General features: G+C 42.2%; 1 protein-coding gene across 1 annotated transcript; it reads left to right on the top strand.

Moving 5' to 3' along the window:
* Nucleotides 1–20,820: 20,820 nt before the first annotated feature.
* LOC123258308 lies at nt 20,821–22,203 on the top strand. The gene has a single exon (XM_044718179.1). It carries the CDS (start codon nt 20,821–20,823, stop codon nt 22,201–22,203), a length of 1,383 nt encoding a protein of 460 aa, XP_044574114.1.
* The last annotated feature ends 1,478 nt before the right edge of the window (nt 22,204–23,681 follow it).

The raw sequence follows: 23,681 nt of genomic DNA, 5'->3' as shown, positions 1-23,681 counted from the left end.
CGCAAAATGCGACTCGTGTTGGACTTTCGCAAATTGAACGAGAGGACGATACCCGATCGCTATCCCATGCCAAATATCTCTATGATACTAGGGAATTTAGGCAAAGCCAAATACTTCCCGACACTTGATCTGAAGTCAGGCTACCACCAGATCACTCTGACAGAGCGTGACCGCGAAAAGACTTCCTTTTCCGTTAACGGAGGAAAATACGAGTTTCGCCGGCTTCCGTTTGGTTTGAAGAATGCTGCCAGCATCTTCCAAAGAACCATCGACGACATACTGCTAGAGCAGATTGGCAAATTTTGCTATGTCTATGTTGATGATGTCATCGTTTTTTCAGAGGACGAAAACGCCCACATACGGCATGTGGATTGGGTTCTTAAGAGCTTGCTCGACACCAACATGAGGGTGTCGGCACAAAAATCGCGTTTCTTTAAAAAGAGCGTTAGTTTCTTGGGCTTTGTTGTCACTAATAAAGGTACCACAACAGACCCAGAAAAAACCAAGGCCATACAAGAATTCCCCGAACCCAAAAATGTATTCGAGGTGAGATCGTTCCTTGGCCTGGCCAGTTATTACCGATGCTTCATCAAAGATTTCGCATCAATAGCTAGGCCCATATATGAAATACTTAAAGGGGAGCATGGAAGTGTCAGTAGGCACAGATCCAAGAATATCCAGGTGCAATTTAGCGAGCAGCAACGGCTTGCTTTCCATAAGTTGCGTAACATTCTGGCTTCAGAGGATGTCATCCTCAGCTATCCCGATTATAAAATGGCATTTGATCTAACGACAGATGCCTCGGCATACGGCATTGGCGCAGTGCTTTCCCAAAAGGGACGACCCATCACTATGATCTCTAGGACCTTAAAGGACAGAGAGGTTAACTACGCTACCAACGAAAGGGAGCTGTTAGCCATAGTTTGGGCACTAGGAAAGCTGCGTCACTACCTGTATGGGGTCAAAGACATAAATGTCTACACTGACCACCAACCTCTGACCTACGCGGTGTCGGATTCTAATCCGAATACGAAAATTAAAAGGTGGAAAGAACGCATCGACGAGTATGGTGCCAAGGTTCATTACATGCCTGGCAAAGACAACCTCGTTGCAGATGCCCTCTCAAGGCAACAACTCAACGTTGTAGAAGAAGAGGAGGCGTTTTCAAGCGCGGCCACAATCCACAGTGAGCTGTCGCTAACCCACACTATCCCATCAACGGACAAGCCTCTAAATTGCTTCCAAAACCAGATAACTCTGGAAGAAGCCCGCTGTTCGTCGAAACGCAGCTTCGTTCTCTTTGGAAATAAGAGACTTCTCTTGCGAGGAGTCATTGCTGGAGGAGCTCGCGGACATAATAGTTCCTAAAGGCGTAAACAGGACAAATTGGTTCGGCAGTTCCCTGCCACCAAATTTTGGCACTGCAAAAACCGAGTAACGGATATTTTTGCAATTGACGAAAGACGGGAAATTCTCACTGTCGAGCACAACAGAGCTCACAGGTCTGCCCAAGAAAACGTGAAGCGAGTACTCTCCGAGTACTACTTCCCGAAAATGGCTAAACTAGCAAGCGAAATAGTCGCTAATTGTAGGACATGCGCTAAGGCGAAGTACGACAGACACCCCAAAAAGCATGAGCTTGGCGAGACGCCAATCCCATCGCATGTAGGAGAAATGCTACACATAGAAATTTTTTCCTCGGACAAAAAACATTTCCTTACGTGCATTGACAAATTCTCGAAATTTGCCATAGTCCAACCAATTTCCTCTAGAACCATAGAGGACCTGAAACCGGCGTTACTACTGCTGATGATTGCGACAATGAACCATCGTTAAAATCGCACACCATTTTGACCATGCTGGAAAACCATTTCGGCGTTAACGTTTCAAACGCACCGCCCCTCCACAGTACCTCAAACGGACAAGTGGAGCGCTTCCACAGCACTCTGGTGGAGCTCGCCAGGTGCCTTAAAATTGATAAAGGCATCAGTGACACCGTCGAGCTAATCTTGCTGGCCACAGCCAGATACAATAATTCTATCCATTCGGTCATCGACAAGAGGCCGGCCGATGTGATACAAACACAATCGGAAGAACCATTGTATGAGATTCAGGATAAGATTAGGATTGCCCAAGATAAGCTCAGAAACAGGGAAAATGCTTCCCGACAAAACAGGGTGTTCGAAGTTGGCGAAAAAGTCCTAGTAAAATCCAACAGGCGACTAGGCAACAAACTCTCTCCATTGTGTGAAGAGAAAGTTGTGGAAGCGGACATGGGGACCACAGTCCTCATTAAGGGGAGGGTGGTCCACAAGGACATCCTTAGGTAGACGAGGCATGGCCATGTTGACTTGATTCGTCTGATAATTTTTACTACCTTTTTTTCACATTTTTTAATCCTAAGAATGGCATAAGTTTTCTTATTTTTTATTTGTCATAACCATTGTTTTTACTTAGGCTATTCTACGCTTTATTTTATATGCTTGGTGGTGGGCTTCTTAAATCTTGCAAAACACTACAATGAATTCAAAAATTCCAGGTTCACTCCTATACCTCTGTTATTCCTTTTGACCCTAACATCGGCACACGTCACGGACTACTCGCAGGCCAAATACATTCCCATCATTGATGGTCGAATATTAGTATGGGAAGAATTTGCATTCGTGAGACACACGGCAAATCTCTCAGAATACAGGCGCGTGGTGGAAGAGACTAATAACATGATTCACATGTTTCCCCAGTCACACATGCAGAAACTTTTGAGCGTAGATGTCGCTCACCTGCGTGACCTGCTCGAGTCACTGAGCATCCACCATAGAGTAGCTAGAAGTTTAGACTTCTTGGGAGCGGCGTTAAAGGTAGTGGCGGGAACGCCAGACGCGGAGGATTTTGAAAAAGTGAGGCTTACCGAATTCCAGCTCATTAATGCAAACAATAGACAGGTCAATATTAACAGTAAAGTACAAGAACAGATAAATAACATTACCAACACAGTCAATCAAATTGTGAGGTCGGCTAAAGAATCCAAAATTGATTCGGGACACCTATACAAGATGTTATTATCTCGGAATAGGATGATTACAATGGAGCTGCAAAATTTATTGCTTGCAATAGCGCTCGCCAAAATCAATATAGTTAGCCCTAGCATATTAGATCATGCAGACCTGGAAAGTATGTGGATAGAGGAGCCCACAGATACCCCCATCAAAGATATATTGTCCGTTGCGTCCGTTAAAGTTTTACAATCCGCTATCATTATTCATTTCATTATCAAGTTTCCTAAAATTAAGTCAGCTTGCGTCAAGATTACAATTTTTCCCGTGTCACATCACGACACAATGCTCAGACTAGAGGACAAGGTCATAGCGGACTGCGATGGAGAGATCCACACTGTAAAAAACTGCTCCATGTCATCGGGAGTAACGTTTTGCCAACTGGCGTTGAGAAGATCTTGCGCCCAGGAACTTCACGCGGGTGGGATTGCGCACTGCGAAATCCAGCATAGCGACCTGCTATGGAATCCTCATCATAAACGATCGCCCGGCTCGTGTGAGTGTCACCTTCATCGAGACACCTTATCACCTTCATCGAGAGTGCCACGGTTAATGAAACCCGTTATATCAATCATGATACGGCCCAGAAGAGGGCACCAGGAGTAGCCAGCTCGCCTACCCTGAACATTTCTCTGGAGCACAATATTCTCAGCCTCCCTTACCTTCACCGCTTGAGTGAACGTAACCTGGAGCATATCAAGAGATTTGGGGAAGATGTCAACAACTACCGCTCGCACCAGATAGCGATAGTCGCGGGAGCAGTTTGCTGCGCGTTGATTTGTATCGGCCTCACTTATTGGCGAGTCACCCAGGCCAAGAGATCTACGGCCCAACTAAAGGAAGTGATTGCCCAAATAGGGTCGGCCGAGGGCGGCCTTAATCTGGAGGGGGGAGTAGTTAACTAAGTCAACCGGGCGACGGCAACGACCGATCGTCCGACAGCTCGCTCCGGCCAAATTGCTGACCCAGCGTCTGGCCGGAAGCTCGTGCATAGCCGGCAAGCACTGCCCATTGGAGTGGCCGCTATGAGTCTCACTTTTGTTAGTTCGTAAGTTCAGTTCTGTTTTGACAATTATGAAATAAAGAGCCATCGCTCTCATACCGAAACTCCGACGATCCGTCGTAAAGCATTTATTATTATAAATCTGACTGAGTCTCTAGGCCAGCAGATAAAGAGGGACAGTCATCCCTCCAACCTAATCTTCCTAACTGGATATTCTAGCCAGCCGGCTAGAAGACATCAAAGGGCCTGTTGCCCCAACCTTACATCTCCAGGAACAATCCGTGGCGGAATAGAAATTTTCAACGGCGAATCATCACCGCACAACATCTTATTAATTTACATATTCGACAAATTGAATGACGATCTTCAAATCGAAACAATAAACCAAAAAATATCAAATAAAATTACTAACTTTATTAATTACATTAATAAACATTTGCCACGATGCTGCCGAAACATAAAGCGATTTAGACAAAAACACGCCATGTGGCTAGCCGGCAATATGACTATACGACTTTCTGATATAAATGAATCCCCACAGAATAAAGGTGGTCGTCCGAAATTGACATATGAAGCTGCTGGTAAACGACTCAAAATAAAGCTAGCATCTGAACTTGCGATAGAAAATCAAAATTCAACCCCTTTGTTACTACACGCTGCTAACATTTCTGCCAGAAAATCAACTGAAAATGAAGTTATAAAAAAATCTGATAGAACTGGATTGCTGGCTCCGAGTCCAATTACTTCTGAAAAGGCATTCGCTTTTTTTATGGAAAATGGGTTTACTAAGCAGCAATACATAAATGTAAAACAACTTAGTAAACAACATGGCTGCGACATTTACCTCTCTTATTCGAAAATAGCCGAGGAGAAATTAAAATGTAGACCTGCTGGAATAGAATGCACCGAAAATGAAGCAAAAGTTTCCATGCAAAACTTATTGAACCATACCGCTTCAAGAATATTACTGATGCAAAAGGAAGTTTGTGAAATACTTTCAGATGTTACTCAGTGTTCTCTTATTTTTAGTTATGGGTTTGATGCGTCCACTGGTCACAGTTTATACAAACAAAAATTAAGCATCGCAGAGTCTTAATCTTTAGATGATTCTCTATTTGTTACATCAATTAATCCCATAAAAATGATAGATCAAAAACAAAGAGTCATTTGGTTAAATAAATCGCCTCAGTCCATACGATTTTGCCGTCCTCTAAAAATAGCATACTTAAAGGAAACAACGTCTCTTATATTAGAAGAAAAAAAAAACTTGGACAATCAGATTAAAAACCTGGATTTATACGTGTATGCTTTTCAATCGAATGCAATTTTTGTAAAATTCGATGGGCACCTAACACTTATAGACGGCAAGGTCTTAAATATATTAACAGGAACAAATTCCTGCCAGTCGTGTCCAATGTGTGGGGCAAAGCCCACCCAGCTTCTTCCTACAAGTGATTTTTATTCCAAAATATTTGTTATGAAGCCACATACGGATCAGTATGGATTAAGTTCCCTTCATGCATGGATCCGTTTTTAGAATTCTTGCTTAAAATATCATACAGAATTGAGCTTAGAAAGTGGCATGTTAAGGGAAATGACAAAATCGAATTGGAGGCACGAAAATATAAAGTTCAAGCAGGGTTTTGGAAAGATATGGGGCTTCATGTGGACAAGCCGAGACAAAATGGCAGTGGCAATACAAATGACGGAAATACGGCGAGGCGGGCATTCTCCAACCCAAAATTATTGTCCTCTATATTAGGAATAGATCACAATTTGATTCAGCGCCTACATGTAATTTTGATAGCCATAAATTGTCATTACCCTATAAATTCAGAAAAGTTCAAATTATTCTGTTTTGAAACTTTTACTATATATAGGAGCAATTATTTTTGGTACCCCATGTCGCCAACAGTACACAAAATTTTAGTACATGGATACATTATCATTGAAAAATCAATGGTTCCTGTTGGCTCCTTAGCAGAAAGTGCATCAGAAGCAAGACACAAGCTTTTCAAGGCTGACCGGAAAAATCATGCCAGAAAATGTAGCCGGATTGACAATATGTCAGATGTCTTTCACAGAGCTATGGATTCGTCTGATCCTTTACTGTCTAGTTCTTGGTTCACAAAAACCAACAGGATGCCTCTGCCAGCAGAGGTTGTCGATCTTTTGGATTCGCCAATCATATCCCCAGGTGTTGGCCACAAAAACGGAAGTACATCCCAAAACTCGTGCGCAGAAGACACAGATGAAGAAAATGGCAACGATGATGTAAGTGACACTTTTGAAATCGAATTAGAGGAAGAGGTACCAGACGATATTGAAAACTAAAACACAAGGAAAAGAGTAAGTTAAAATTTTAAAGTTATTAAAAAAATGTTATCCAATTTTTTTTAAGTGTTCGTAAAATTTAACAATAGATTCTAAATACGTAACAGATTTTAATTTTATTTTTCTATAATGTTATACCAAATGTGATTCAAATTATAATTTGTAATAATTTCTTATATAAAAGTGCATTTTTAACCACTGAGCGGTACGCAAATTAAAAAAAAAAACAAAAACCAAAATTTTGTTTTAGTTAAAATAATACAACAAAAAAAGTTTTAAGTCAATATCTTATAAACTAGAGTTTATGCACCAAAAACGGGATTTTTGCCCACAGTGCAATGTATAAAAGCACCCTCACCAAACTATGTACCAAATTTACAGATATATTCGGATTAGAAACCGAACCAATTTCAGCAAATAATTTCTATAAACAGAAGCTGAGATTAAAAGATTTTACACCAGTCTACATTAAAAACTATCGAACACCACATAGCTAAAAATATGAAATAAACAAACAATTAGAAAAGCTAATAAAAGATGATATAGTAGAACCATCAGTATCAGAATACAACAGCCCATTGCTGTTAGTACCCAAAAAGTCACTTCCTGGCTCAGAACAAAAACGTTGGAGACTAGCTGATAAATTCCCACTACCAAGAATCGAAGATATCTTAGATCAACTTGGTAGAGCCACATTTTTTTCCTGTCTAGATTTAATGTCTGGAATTCACCAAATTACCCTAGAAAAGGAATCAAGAGATATTACCTCTTTCTCTACAAGCACTAGGTCATTCAGATTTAAAAGACTACCTTATGGAGTAAAAATAGCACCAAATTCATTCCAAAGAATGATGACATTAGCATTTTCGGGATTAGAACCATCCCAAGCTTTCCTTTATATGGACGACTTAGTAGTTATAGGTTGTTCAGAAAATCATATGATAAAAAATCTAACTAATGTATTCAATCTATGTAGAAAACACAACCTTAAGTTACACCCTGAAAAATGCTCTTTCTTTATGCACGAAGTAACATTTTTGGGACACAAATGCACAAACAAAGGAATTTTACCCGATGATGAAAAATTTAACGTAATAAAAAATTATCCTGTTCCGTCCGATGCAGATGAATCTAGAAGATTCGTAGCCTTTTGCAATTACTACAGACGTTTCATACCAAATTTCTCGTATTATTCAAGACACCTTACCCATTTGTGCAAGAAAAACATAAAATTCAACTGGACTACTGAGTGTCAAGAAGCTTTTGAATATCTTAAAAACGCATTAGTCCAACCCACACTATTAAAATACCCAGATTTTAATAAAGAATTTTGTATAACAACAGATGCTAGTAAGCATGCATGTATACATTGGGCAGTTAACTATTTTAGACCATATATAAGTTAACTGAAGTTAACCGCGCGACGGCAATGTCCGGTTGCTTAAGAACTCGCTCTGGCCAAACTGCTGACACAGCGTCTGGCCGGATGCTCGTGCATAGCCGGCGAACACTGCATATTTGCGTGGCCGCTATGAAATACTTTTTGTTAGCTTTAAGTTTCAGTTTGTACTCGAGTCTCTCAGAATAAAGAACTCTTTTACTTAACTCCGGCACAAGCCGTAATATTCAATTCATTTGCTCTTGCTTGGTTGCTCAGCCTCAAGGCAGTAAAAACGGAGTTAGTAACTCCCAACGTAAACTCTCATCAGAAGGAAGAACCCTCGGTAACCGCCAGGGATACCAAACCATTTTACACTGGAGATATCCTCATCACTGAAGACACCCTCTACAGCGGAGAATAAATAACCATCCCCTCCTTAATTTAATTAATTGGCGCCCATCGTGAAAACATGTAAGTGGACATTTTCATTCACAACCCTTTCAACAAGTCTGCATTGGTAGTAGTAGTGAAAATGTGTTACACTCATAACTAAAAACTGCACCCCATTAACCTTTTTTTTTAAAAATAAAATAAAATAAATAAATAAATTCCTAAATAAAATTGGCTGACGGTTTAGCTTTGCATTTTTGTACAAATTTCTTATAACAATACAATTTTTTTACAAATTTATTATATGAACCATTTCCTTTTGGGATATCTATCGCCCAATATTTGTTTGCATTTATTATTTTTCTGTATAATTAAATGAATAAATGTTTTTATACAACAACAAAGGTTGAAGAATAGAAAATTCTTAACCAAGATAAAAAAAAAAAGTCACCAGCTCCAAATTTAATTTTCATTCAAAATAATTCATATAATTGTGTGCATTTAATTCAGCTTTTATATGTCTCTTTTGTTACACAAAAATTCTTGGTATTAGCTGCACAGTCTTGGTTATTTATTTTCCCTTTCTGTTTTGTTTCCCCACTCCATTCTTGGGAATACGATACGGCCGCGCATGCAGTCAGTGGCACTTTGTTATTTTTATTTATTTTTTTTTTTTCTTATCTTTGTGTCATAGCGGAGGCTCCGTCCCCGCATACCCCTCACCTTGCCCCTACTTGGCAAAGCAATAGTGCAGCTCAACGAGCCCGCACACATATGTAACTAAAACAACGGCTCAGCCCTCGCGAGCCCCATCACCCTACCAATCGCCTCTGTGGGCATGCAATTCGAGCATGAACATTTTTTTTTCTCGGGTTCTATACATAGCTGCAGCTCCACATGAGCAATCCCTTCCGACGATATAGAAGCGTAAGACAATTCTCCAGTGATTCTGAGTCAGAGTCCGAAAGACCGGCCAGATCTTCCACCCCAAAAAACGCTAGAGCACTGCGACACGCAAAAATGGCTTTCAGCATGGAACAAATGACAGCCACCATACAGGCAGCCGTTCAACATGCCGTCCAAGAAGCCAATATTGAGAGCCAGCGTAGGGAAAATGAACTTCGCCTGGCTATACAGCGGCTGACCGAACAAGTCAACGCAGTACAAGTCACTCCCGCGCAAGCGGAAGCCCCCGTAATCAAAGTATATGAACCCATACAAATTAGAGACAACGTAAAATGTGACGAGCCCCTAGATGCCGTCAAGTGCCTGCCCGAATTTACGGGAACGCAGGAAGCATACGTTTCCTGGCGGCAAGCGGCGGTAGCCGCATATTATATTTTTAGGAACTATGTAAATAGCTCTCGGCATTACCAGGCAGTTATAATTATTATGAGTAAAATAAGAGGCCCTGCCGATGCCGTGCTATCCTCGTTTGGCACTGTGCTGAATTTCGACGCGATTATAAATCGACTCGACTTCACGTACAGTGATAAACGCCAGATTCACGTTATCGAGCAAGAAATGGGTACTCTCAGGCAGGGAAATATGACCCTACTGCAGTACTACGACGAGGTCGAGAAAAAACTGACCTTACTCACCAACAAAGCCACCATGTCGTACGAAACCTCGGCGGCAAAGGTTTTATGCGACAAATTCCGGGACGACGCACTCCGAGTATTTATCTCGGGACTTAAGCGTAGTCTTACGGATGTCCTCTTTTCGGCAAAGCCAAAAGATATGCCTTCAGCCCTCGCTTTGGCACAGGAAATAGAAGCTAACCACGAGAGGTACTCCTTCGCGGCTTCGTTTGCCAGAAGCCAGGAGGACAAGGATAAAAAACACTATCCAAAAACACAAGACCACCGTCAGGCTCCTCCGCCGGCGAATGCCCAGACAAATACTGGCAAAAATCCTTACTACAAAAAGGAGCAGCACAAAGCACAAGTGCACTCTGCCCCACACAGCGAAAGCACACCTGAACCCATGGACATTGACCGGCATACCAAAACAGGAAGCCGGTAGAGTCCGATCGATCGGGCCCACACAAAAGGCAGAGGGTCAACCATATCGCGCAGGCCACAAGTGAATCCGAGGGGAAATATTCCGCTACAGCTTCAGACGCGACTCAAGAGATTGACGACGACGCCATTAGGGAATACGACTCTGACGTCATTAATTTTTTAGGGGAAAGTCCCTGCTACCCGTCATCAGACGAAGAGTAGCGGGGCTAGAAATGAAGCTTCTAATAGACACGGCCGCGTCAAAAAATTTCATCCGTCCATACGAGGGATTGAAAGGCGTTCGCCCAGTGGATTCACCATTTTCGATACATTCTATCCATGGCGTTACCACGATCACAAAGAAATGCTTCATATCCCTATTCAACTTGAAGGCCACGTTCTTCATTTTACCAGATTTGTCCTCCTTTAATGCCTCGCTTTGCCTAGCCTCCGGACACCTCAAATGGGGTTCCGAAATAGAAAAGCTAGAATTCCAAGCATGCCCCAACGTAAATTTTACTGAAGTGGACTGCTCCAGTGCACCACCTTCAGTCAGAAAAGCATTTTCAAAAATGCTAAGCGACAGAAAAAATGCCTTCGCTAACCCAAATGAGGCGTTACCTTACAACACTTCAGTGGTTGCGACCATTAGAACAGTTGATGAGGAGCCCATTTATGCCAGACCCTACCCATACCCGATGGGGGCAGCCGATTTCGTAAATTCAAGACCTCCTAAAAAACGGCATAATCCAGAAGTCGAGATCCCCCTACAATAACCCAATATGGGTAGTAGACAAAAAGGGCACCGACGAGTCTGGCAGCCGTAAAATGCGGCTGGTATTAGACTTTCGAAAGTTAAACGAGAGGACAATACCGGATCGCTACCCCATGCCAATTATCTCCATGATACTAGGCAATTTGGGCAAGGCTAAGTACTTTACAACGCTCGATTTGAAGTCTGGCTACCACCAGATTACACTGGCGGAACGTGACCGTAAAAAAACTTCCTTTTCCGTAAACGGGGGAAAATACGAGTTCTGCCGACTGCCATTCGGGTTGAGGAATGCTGCCAGCATCTTCCAAAGAACCATCGACGACATACTGCGAGAGCAGATTGGCAAATTTTGCTATGTCTATGTCGATGATGTTATCGTCTTCTCAGAGGACGAAAACGCCCACATACGGCACGTAGACTGGGTACTAAAGAGCCTGCACGACGCCAACATGAGAGTGTCGGCGCAGAAATCGGTCTTCTTCAAAGAAAGCGTTAATTTTTTGGGGTTTATAGTCACCAGTGAAGGGACTAGAACAGACCCAGAAAAGGTCCGGGCCATCAAGGAATTCCCGGAGCCTAAAAACGTATTTGAAGTAAGGTCATTCATGGGCTTGGCTGGCTACTATAGGTGCTTTATTAAAGATTTTGCATCAATAGCTAAGCCCATTTCGAGTATCCTAAAAGGGGAACATGGAAATGTCAGCAGATACAGATCCAGAAACATCCAGGTACAGTTTACCGAGCCACAACGGCTGGCCTTCGAAAAGCTTCGGAACATCCTGGCCTCTGAGGACGTCATCCTCAGATACCCCGATTATAAATTGGCATTTGATCTAACGACAGATGCCTCAGCGTACGGCATTGGCGCTGAGCTTTCCCAAAAGGGACGACCCATTTCTATGATCTCTAGAACCTTAAAGGACAGAGAGGTTAATTACGCTACCAACGAAAGGGAGCTGTTAGCCATAGTTTGGGCTCTAGAAAAGCTTCGTCACTACCTATATGGGGTCAAAGACATAAATGTCTACACTGACCACCAACCACTAACCTACGCGGTTTCGGATTCTAATCCAAACACGAAAATTAAAAGATGGAAAGAACGCATCGACGAGTGTGGTGCCAAGGTTCATTACATGCCTGGCAAAGACAACCTCGTCGCAGATGCCCTCTCGAGGCAACAACTCAACGTTGTAGAAGAGGAAGAGGCATTTTCAAGCGCGGCCACAATCCACAGTGAGCTGTCGCTAACTCACACCATCCCATCCACGGATAAGCCTCTCAATTGCTTCCAGAACCAGATAACTCTGGAAGAGGCTCGCTTTTCGTCTAAACGCAGCTTTGTTCTCTTTGGAAACAAGAGACGGCATAACATTGACTTCACTTGCGAGGAGTCATTGCTGGAGGAGCTCGCGGACGTGATAGTTCCTAAAGGCGTAAACGCCATCCATTGCGATTTGCACACGCTAGCAATGGTACAGGACAAATTGGTTCGGCAATTCCCTGCCACCAAATTTTGGCACTGCAAAAACCGAGTGACGGATATTTTTGCAATGGGCGAGAGGCGGGAGATTCTCACTGTCGAGCACAACAGAGCTCACAGGTCTGCCCAAGAAAACGTGAAGCAGGTACTCTCCGAGTACTACTTCCCAAAAATGACCAAAATGGCGAACGAAATAGTCGATTCCTGCAGGACTTGCGCCAAGGCTAAATACGACAGACATCCAAAGAAACAGGAGCTTGGCGAAACACCGATCCCATCTCATGTAGGAGAAATGCTACACATAGACATCTTCTCCACGGATAAAAAGTATTTCCTTACGTGCATCGACAAATTCTCAAAATTTGCTGTCGTCCAACCGGTCCCCTCTAGATCCATAGAGGACCTCAAACCAGCGCTACTACAGCTGATGAACATTTTCCCTAAGGCAAAGGTCATATATTGCGACAACGAACCATCGTTGAACTCGCACACCATCGTGGCCATGCTGGAAAACCATTTCAGCGTTAGCATTTCAAATGCTCCGCCCCTCCACAGTGTCTCAAACGGACAGGTGGAACGCTTCCACAGCACTCTGGTAGAGCTTGCTAGATGCCTTAAAATCGACAAAGGCATTAGCGATACCGTAGAGCTGATCCTACTGGCTACAACCAAATATAACAAATCTATCCATTCGGTCATCGACAAGAGGCCGGCTGACGTGGTTCAGACTCAATCAAATGGGCCACATTACGAAATACAGGATAAGATTAAAATAGCCCAGGACAAGCTCCGAAACAGGGAAAACGCTTCCCGACAAAATAGAGTGTTCGAGGTTGGCGAAAAAGTCTTAGTGAAGTCTAACAAACGCCTGGGCAACAAACTCTCACCTTTGTGTGAAGAAAAGACCGTTGAAGCGGACATGGGGACCACAGTCCTCATTAAGGGGAGGGTGGTCCACAAAGACAACCTTAGGTAGGCCGAGCGTGACTATTTTATCCCTCGCCTGATAATTTTTAAATTTCTTATCATACCTTTTTTGTAGCCACTTGGCATAAGTTTTGCTTTTATTATTTTAATCACGCTTTGGTGGTGGGCTTCCCAAATTTCAACAAACTTACAGCACTTCCAAATTACAGGTTCACAACTATAGCCCTGATTTTCCTTTTGACCACAACATCGGCACGCGTCACGGACTATTCTAAAACTAAATACATTCCCATCGTTGATGGCCAAATTCTAGTTTGGGAGGAATTTGCGTTTGTGAAACATTCTGCAAATCTCTCGGAATATAGGCGCGTCATAGAAGAAACTAGCGGGATGTCCAGCATGTTCCCTCAGTCTCATATGCAGAAACTCTTGATTGTTGATGTCGCCCATCTGCGCGACCTGCTCGACTCTTTGAGCATCCATCATAGGGTAGCAAGAAGCTTAGACTTCCTAGGGACCGCGTTGAAGGTAGTGGCGGGAACGCCGGACGCGGAAGATTTCGAAAAAATTAAATTTAAAGAATTCGAATTAATAAATGCAAACAATAGGCAGGTCAATATCAACAACAAAGTACAAATGCAAATTAATAAAATTTCCGCTACCGTCAACCAACTTCTGGGGTCGGCTAAAAAGTCCCAAATTGATACAGGGCACCTATTCGAGATGCTTTTAACTCGAAATAGGATGATAACAATGGAGCTGCAGGGTTTAATACTGGCAGTAGCTCTTGCCAAAGTTAACGTCGTTAGCCCTAGCATCTTAGATCATGCAGACCTGGAAGGTGTGTGGATGGAAGAGCCCACCGAGACCGCGATTAGGGATGTTTTGTCCGTATCGTCCGTTAAGATATTACAATCCAATAACATCTTACACTTTATTATTAAGTTTCCAAAGATCAAGTCGGCCTGCAACAAGATCACCGTTTTCCCGGTGTCACATCACGACACCATACTCAGGCTGGAGGACAATATTATTGCTGAATGCGACGGCAATATCCACACTGTAGAAAACTGCTCTTTGACAGCAGGGGCTACATTTTGTCGGTTGGCGCGAAGAAGATCATGCGCTCAAGAGCTCCACGCTGGAGGCACGGCACATTGCGAGATCCAGCAAAGCGATTTACACCCCATCACCTATGTTGATGAGGGGATCGTAATCATAAACGATAGCCCGGCTCGAGTGTGTGTGGATAATGGCACCTGTGCCCAATTAAGGGGTACATACCTTGTCACCTTTGAAGAAGGTGCCACCATTAACGAAACCCGATTGGTCAACCATAACACAGCCCAGAAGAGGGCTCCAGGAGTGGCCAGCTCCCCTTCCCTAAACGTCACTATGGAACGCCACGTTCTCAGTCTTCCTTACCTTCACCGGCTGAGTGAACGTAATTTGGAACACATCAGGGAGTTCGGGGAGAAGATCAACCACCATCAAGTATATCAGATGGTGTTCATAGCGGGAGCAATATGCTGCGCTTTGATTTGCATCGGCTTGGCCTATCGGCGGGTCACTCAGGCCCGAAGAACCGCGGCCCAACTAAAAGAGATGATCGCCCAAATAGGGTCGGCCGAGGGCCGCCTCATTCTTGAAGGGGGAGTAGTTAACTGAAGTTAACCGCGCGACGGCAATGTCCGGTTGCTTAAGAACTCGCTCTGGCCAAACTGCTGACACAGCGTCTGGCCGGATGCTCGTGCATAGCCGGCGAACACTGCATATTTGCGTGGCCGCTATGAAATACTTTTTGTTAGCTTTAAGTTTCAGTTTGTACTCGAGTCTCTCAGAATAAAGAACTCTTTTACTTAACTCCGGCACAAGCCGTAATATTCAATTCATTTGCTCTTGCTTGGTTGCTCAGCCTCAAGGCAGTAATAACGGAGTTAGTAACTCCCAACGTAAACTCTCATCAGAAGGAAGAACCCTCGGCAACCGCCAGGGATACCAAACCATTCTACACTGGAGATATCCTCATCACTGAAGACACCCTCTACAGCGGAGAATAAATAACCATCCCCTCCTTAATTTAATTAATTTATATATGGAAAATATTTCACTATCAAAACAGACCACAAACCATTAACATATCTATTTTCAATGAGAAACCCAACTTCCAAGTTAACAAGAATGAGGTTAGACTTGGAAGAATATCAATTTACCGCAGAATACCTTAAGGGAAAAAACAATTATGTGGCAGATGCCTTATCAAGAATAAGCATCGATGAACTAAAAGAAATGAATAGACAAATACTAAAAGTCACTTTATATGCAAGAATAAACGTTGATGATCTATATACCAATGGAATATTCAATTTAGATAAATTTTTCCAAAGGCTTGAAAAAATAGCCGGTATAAATAAGATTAGACAACTTAAAATGGCACCGAGTGAAAAAATCTTTGAACTCGTTTCAACAGATAAATTTAAAGATAAGGGCAATGAAATATAATTAAATTTAAGAGAAGCGCTACACCAGCCGGTGACCATAATAGAAAATAAAAAAGAAAAGGAAGCTATTCTGTTTACATTACATGACGATCCTTTACAAGGCGGACACACAGGCATAACAAAAACGCTACCAAAAGTAAAAAGACATTACTATTGGAAAAACATGACGTGACGTTGCAAACCACGTAAAGAAATGTCTGAAATGCCAAAAATCAAAAACCACAATCCATACAAAAACGCCTTTGACAATAACAGAAACCCCATTAAAAGCGTTTGATATAGTATTAGTGGACACGATCGGTCCATTACCTAAATCAGACGAAGGTAACGAATATGCAGTCACTCTAATATGAGATAATACTTAACAAAATATCTCGTTACAATCCCTATACAAGACAAAAGTGCAAAAACAGTAGCAAAAGCCATATTCGAATCTTTTATTCTAAAGTACGGTCCAATGAAGACGTTCATTACGGACATGGGAACTGAATATAAGAATTCAATTATTAATGATTTATGCAAATATCTCAAAATTAATAATATAACATCAACTGCAAATCATCAACAAACATTGGGGACAATAGAAAGAAACCATAGAATATTTAACGAATACGTTAGATCATACGTTTTGTTAGATAAAACAGACTGGGATGTTTGGCTTATATACTTTACATATTGTTTCAATACAACACCCTCTGTTGTACATGGATACTGTCCATATGAACTAGTGTTTAGTAAAACCCCAACCTGAAACATTAAATTCAATAGCAGTGAATATATTACGCCACTGTATGACGTAGAAAACTTTGCAAAAGAATCAAAATTCAGACTCGAAAACGCTTATAAAAGAGCGAGAATGATGATTGAACAAAATAAGCAAAAACAAAAAGAAACCTATGATAAAAGATCAAATGATTTAAAATTAGAAATATGAGATAAAGTTTTATTAAAAAACGAAGTAGGGCATAAATTAAACTTTAAGTATACAGGACCCTATAAGGTAGAAAGTATAGGAGAACGAGATAACATAACAATCTCAAACGTAAAGAATAAAAATCAAACAGTTCATAAAGATAGATTAAAGAAATTCTATTCATAATTCTATGGTGGCCACCAATCCACTGTGGGCAAAAATCCCGTTTTTGGTGCATAAACTCTAGTTTATAAGATATTGACTTAAAACTTTTTTTGTTGTATTATTTTAACTAAAACAAAATTTTGGTTTTTGTTTTTTTTTAATTTGCGTACCGCTCAGTGGTTAAAAATGCACTTTTATATAAGAAATTATTACAAATTATAATTTGAATCACAATTGGTATAACATTACAGAAAAATAAAATTAAAATCTGTTACGTATTTGGAATCTATTGTTAAATTTTACGAACACTGAAAAAAAATTGGATAACATTTTTTTTATAACTTTAAAATTTTAACTTACTCTTTTCCTTGTGTTTTAGTTTTCAATATCGTCTGGTACCTCTTCCTCTAATTCGATTTCAAAAGTGTCACTTACATCATCGTTGCCATTTTCTTCATCTGTGTCTTCTGCGCACGAGTTTTGGGATGTACTTCCGTTTTTGTGGCCAACACATGGGGATATGATTGGCGAATCCAAAAGATCGACAACCTCTGCTGGCAGAGGCATCCTGTTGGTTTTTGTGAACCAAGAACTAGACAGTAAAGGATCAGACGAATCCATAGCTCTGTGAAAGACATCTGACATATTGTCAATCCGGCAACATTTTCTGGCATGATTTTTCCGGTCAGCCTTGAAAAGCTTGTGTCTTGCTTCTGATGCATTTTCTGCTAAGGAGCCAACAGGAACAATTGATTTTTCAATGATAATGTATCCATGTGCTAAAATTTTGTGTACTGTTGGCGACATGGGGTACCAAAAATAATTACTCCTATATATAGTAAAAGTTTCAAAACAGAATAATTTGAACTTTTCTGAATTTATAGGGTAATGACAATTTATGGCTATCAAAATTACATGTAGGCGCTGAATCAAATTGTGATCTATTCCTAATATAGAGGACAATAATTTTGGGTTGGAGAATGCCCGCCTCGCCGTATTTCCGTCATTTGTATTTGTATTGTCCACATGAAGCCCCATATCTTTCCAAAACGCTGCTTGAACTTTATATTTTCGTGCCTCCAATTCGATTTTGTCATTTCCCTTAACATGCCACTTTCTAAGCTCAATTCTGTATGATATTTTAAGCAAGAATTCAAAAAACGAATCCATGCATGAAGGGAACTTAATCCATACTGATCCGTATGTGGCTTCATAACAAATATTTTGGAATAAAAATCACTTGTAGTAAGAAGCTGGGTGGGCTTTGCCCCACACATTGGACACGACTGGCAGGAATTTGTTCCTGTTAATATATTTAAGACCTTGCCGTCTATAAGTGTTAGGTGCCCATCGAATTTTACAAAAATTGCATTCGATTGAAAAGCATGCACGTATAAATCCAGGTTTTTAATCTGATTGTCCAAGTTTTCTTTTTCTTCTAATATAAGAGACGTTGTTTCCTTTAAGTATGCTATTTTTAGAGGACGGCAAAATCGTATGGACTGAGGCGATTTATTTAACCAAATGACTCTTTGTTTTTGATCTATCATTTTTATGGGAATAATTGATGTAACAAATAGAAAATCATCTAAAGATTGAGACTCTGCGATGCTTAATTTTTGTTTGTATAAACTGTGACCAGTAGACCCATCAAACCCATACCTAAAAATAAGAGTACACTGAGTAACATCTGAAAGTATTTCACAAACTTCCTTTTGCATCAGTAATATTCTTGAAGCGGTATGGTTCAATAAGTTTTGCATGGAAACTTTTGCTTCATTTTCGGTGCATTCTATTCCAGCAGGTCTACATTTTAATTTCACCTCGGCTATTTTCGAATAAGAGGGGTAAATGTCGCAGCCATGTTGTTTACTAAGTTGTTTTACATTTATGTATTGCTGCTTAGTAAACCCATTTTCCATAAAAAAAAGCGAATGCCTTTTCAGAAGTAATTGGACTCGGAGCAATCCAGTTCTATCAGATTTTTTTATAACTTCTTTTTCAGTTGATTTTCTGGCAGAAATGTTAGCAGCGTGTAGTAACAAAGGGGTTGAATTTTGATTTTCTATCGCAAGTTCAGATGCCAGCTTTATTTTGAGTCGTTTACCAGCAGCTTCATATGTCAATTTCGGACGACCACCATTATTCTGTGGGGATTCATTTATATCAGAAAGTCGTATAGTCATATTGCCGGCTAGCCACATGGCGTGTTTTTGTCTAAATCGCTTTATGTTTCGGCAGCATCGTGGCAAATGTTTATTAATGTAATTAATAAAGTTAGTAATTTTATTTGATATTTTTTGGTTTATTGTTTCGATTTGATGATCGTCATTCAACTTGTCGAATATGTAAGTCTCCAAGGCTTCTCGCGAGCGTTTGTTGCTTCCCCAAATTGCAAGAAGAGCCCCGTGACCAAACACATATGTGCCTGAATAAACGCAAGTTTACCAAAAAGGAGCAAAAATGGTTAATTGTATGACAACAAGGACACTTTTGTAGTTAATTTCTCGTTCTTACTCTTTTGCAAGGCTGTGCCATTAATAAGTTATTCTCCACAAAACACAAACACAATTGTTAGTTCAAATCTATAAAGATACACAGTTCACAGTTGGACAACAAGACATATAATAACAAATGTTTAAGCTAATTTGCATTAATAATTACCTTCGCAAGGAATTTCCATTTTTAGATTTTTAAAACTTTTTTTTCAAACAAAGCAGCAAGCACGCAAAGTTTACCAGTTTTTCGCGCCAATTTAACAACATTGCAGGGTCTCTCAAGCAGCTAACTTTGTTTGAGTGGCAACGCTTCAGGGTTGCCACCAAAAATGTTTTGAAAGCGGGTTTTTTCAAATGAAGATATCTAGATTCGATTAGTATGGGTCATTCATAAAAATTAATTAGGACAAAAAATAGGTTTATGCACCAAAATCGGATTTTTTACCCATTGTGCTGTGGGCCATTTTGGACTCACTATAAAATTCGAGGAAAACGACCACATAAGGTGTATCTAGCAGTCTTCTGCTGTTTTTCAACCAAGGCAGTACACCTAGAGGTGGTCACAGACTTGACTACCCAAGCCTTCCTGGCGGCGTTAAAGAGATTTTGCGGACGACGAGGATTACCAGCGAAAATCTATAGCGACAACGCGACTAATTTTGTTGGAGCCTACAACGAACTATCAGAAGCAAAAGAAGCAATTTTCGCCGAAGAGGCACAAGCACTGATACACAAGACCTGCGCAAATCTGAGCATAGAAGCACCACCTCGGGCACCCCATTTCGGAGGCCTATGGGAAGCCGCGGTGAAATCAGCCAAACACTTACTGAAACGAACACTATATACCGCTACCCAAATCATGAAGAACTTGAAACCATAGTCATCGATATTGAAGCTATTTTAAATTCTCGTCCGTTGACATCCGTCTCTTCCAGCCCGAGGGATCTTACGGCATTAACGCCAGGGCACTTCCTGATTGCAGAACCTCTAACGGCATCACCTGATATTCACCAATCAAGGCGACGCACAGGGTTACTCACTCGGTGGAAGCGGATCGAACAACTACGAAAGGAATTCTGGACACGTTGGAGCCACGAGTACTTACATGAGCTACAGAATCGATCGAAGTGGACAAGAAGTTGCAAAACAGTAAAGATTGGTGATCTGGTTATAATAAAGGAAGACAACATCGCTCCGTTGAACTGGCCCCTGGGACGCATCGTAGCAGTCCATCCTGGTAAAGACGGCGAGATCCGAGTGGCAGAAATACGGACAACATCCGGCAATATCACTCGTGCCATACATCGACTGGCGGTGCTACCAATCAACGATAAGAAGGAAAAAACCGACCTCTAAAAAAAAAAAAAAAAAAAAAAAAAAAAATGCTTGTCTTAACAATGGTACTCATCTGGGTGATACCCGGACTGACTCTGCCCACACCCCCTCCACCTGAAAGGAAGGCTAATAACCCGGTTGTCATCACACCAATCAACAACGTAACCGGGACCATCATAGAAGCCACTGATAGGATATCAATCAAATCTGCCGAATGGACACTCATCACATTTTTTGATCTCAGTCAGCTGGCACGAGAGATCGAGACGGTCAAACGAGGCATCCAATCTATAAAACAATGGTGCCCAACGGCTTACGAGGTCTGTCCCACGATCATACAAACATTGCAACAGGAAGTGGCAGAAATCCAAGATGCTGATCAGTTAATGCATCATCAACGGCAAAAACGCGGAGCACTGAACATCGTTGGAAATATCGCGAATGGGCTGTTCGGAGTACTCGATGATCAGTACGCCAAACGGATGGAAGAAATTATTGGTAAACTAAGAACCCAAGAAAGCATCACGCATAAAATAGTAGAGAACCAAACGTCAGTTCTGGATACCACCATCAACATTATGCGGAGGACGACGATCGAAACGCAGAAGAGGATGCAGGACCTAGAAACCAGCCTAGCCAGAATCAAGGTGAGAAGCCATGCGGCTGATCGGTATCTGCCACATGCAGTTTCAGAGTTGGTCGTCGTGGCAAGTCACATTCGTCGAGTCCAGGATGCTGTATTAAATGTGCTAATCGGGGCACACGAAGGAAAATTGAGCCCTGCATTGGTGTCGGTAGAACAAGTGAAACAGGTGATCACAAAAATACAAACACACCTTCCACCGGGAAGACGATTACCCATCACAAGTGAGACAGCACGAGACTTATATCGACTGGCGACCACAAGGGTACAAGAAACCGAGGACTTACTAATGTTCCATACGAGTGTTCCATTAGTCGAAGAAGACGAATTCACAGTATATCGGATGGAGTCAATTCCACAAATAACGAGAGAAGGCCTGGTGATAACCAAGACGGAAACAAAATATCTAGCAGTCGATGATCATCGGAAACACCACTTTGCGATCAATCAAGAACACCTCAGTCAGTGTATCAGCGGGACGAACGGAAATAAGGTATGCGAGTTTAAGCAAACACTATTGGGCCCGGACGCCCATCAACTCCCTTGTACGATGGCGGCACTATCAAGACATCGGGCAAGGGAATGTAAGCCAGAACCAATCAAGGGGACCAGTTATTGGGTTCAATTAACAGAGCAGAATGCATGGATCTTTGGGACAACGAAGCCAATAACAATGACCTATGTATGCTCGGACGAAAAAGATCAAATCATCATCGACGGCGTAGGCAAGCTGACAATCAGGCAAGATTGTGTGATCCAAAGCCCGACCATTACATTGTTGGGGCGGGCGCAGTTTAACTAATCAGGAACAATAAGGATGTCAGGAAGTTACGTTCACGAGTGGCCATCACATGAAAAAATAAGGACAACAGAAGGACAGTTGGAAGCAACATTAGATCAGCTAGACCAACTACATGCAGAGGTGCAGGGGCTAAAAACATGGACAAAGCAAGCACAGGAAGAGGTGGACAACGAGGCAGACTGGAATCTGGTTCATCAATATTCCGGAGTAATAATGTCAGGAGTAGCAATCCTCATAGCCGCATGGGCAGGGTACACGCGGTGTGCCCGGAAGGACGCCTCAGCAACCCATCACCGGAGGACGACAATAACCCAAGGAGAAGAATTCCAGCTGGTCGAACAACGACCCGGACTGGCCATGTTGGCAAGAGATGGACACCACAAGAGATTTGAAGTGTACGATCCAGAGACTCCACAGTAAAAGGCAAGCAAGACATACATAGTTATAAGAAGGGTTTATTAAATTAATAATCTTAAGAAGCTTCTCCATCACTGGTACCCATCGAGGAAGCACCACTATCAGTAGAAAGGTTGTCATCACTGCTCCAAGCGGAACGACGAGAGAGGCGCCGTAGGGCAATACGCCCAAACGGTCGAAACTGGACAATAATGAGATCGCGATCCTCCATTCCCAGAGAGGCGGGGGTACCGCGGCGAGGAAGAATGCGGCCTTAGTACCAGAAGTGAAGATCAGAGCAGGAGGCTGCGACAATATTCACCCATGAACTCCTGGATGTTGGAGTCCCGCTCATGACAGGTCCATTTCATACGGCCATAATAAGGACCAATAACTCGAAAGAAGAGCAACGACATGATCAACGAAGATACGAAGAGTGGTGCAAAAAACGTGACCTGTCTCGTTACTCAGTGTTGAAACTCCGGCACTTAAACTCAGCCTACATCACGTGATCCTGTGTAAAACGATTCACAAGTAGGACCCGCGGCATACCAGTCTACTCCGAGTGTTGCTCCCGTGAAACGGACCGCCAGAAGACCCCGCGTTCTCTAACTACTCCGAGTATTGCTCCCGTGAAACGGACCACGAGGAGATCTCGCGGCATACCAGTCTAGCTCGAGTGTTGCTACCGTAAAACCGGACCACCAGCCGACCCCGCACTATCTAACCTACTTCGAGTGTTGCTCCCGTGAAACGGACCGCCAGTAGGATCGGCCGATAAGGGATCAGCCGAATCACCATCCCAACGGTGCTTGAGGAAAACCCTACCGAGGACTTCAAGCACGCAACCGCAATTCTAGCCTGATCACAGCAAGCGTCTGGCCAACCCGAGCAGTCCCTTGCAGAAACCAAGTAAATTTAGTCAGACTATTTACGTTCCTTGACTACGACTCCGGGACCTACCGCTACTCCCGCGAGTTCAAGTTTGACGTAGTTGCCGCATAACGCTCTACGGACGAACAGCTGTTTTGCCCAAATATGTATGATACATTTTTTCTGCGAAGTTGGTTCAAGGGTGCTGC

The sequence above is a fragment of the Drosophila ananassae genome, unplaced genomic scaffold, assembly GCF_017639315.1.
Source record: "Drosophila ananassae strain 14024-0371.13 unplaced genomic scaffold, ASM1763931v2 tig00000130, whole genome shotgun sequence".
Classification (NCBI taxonomy): Eukaryota; Metazoa; Arthropoda; class Insecta; order Diptera; family Drosophilidae; genus Drosophila; species Drosophila ananassae.
The sequence above is the reverse complement of the archived record's forward strand: the minus strand, read 5'-3'. Positions and strand labels throughout refer to the sequence as shown.

What these genes read in the sequence shown, in the direction of transcription:
- LOC123258308 (XM_044718179.1), top strand. Translation starts at nt 20,821, where the DNA reads ATGGTACTCATCTGGGTGATACCCGGACTGACTCTGCCCACACCCCCT.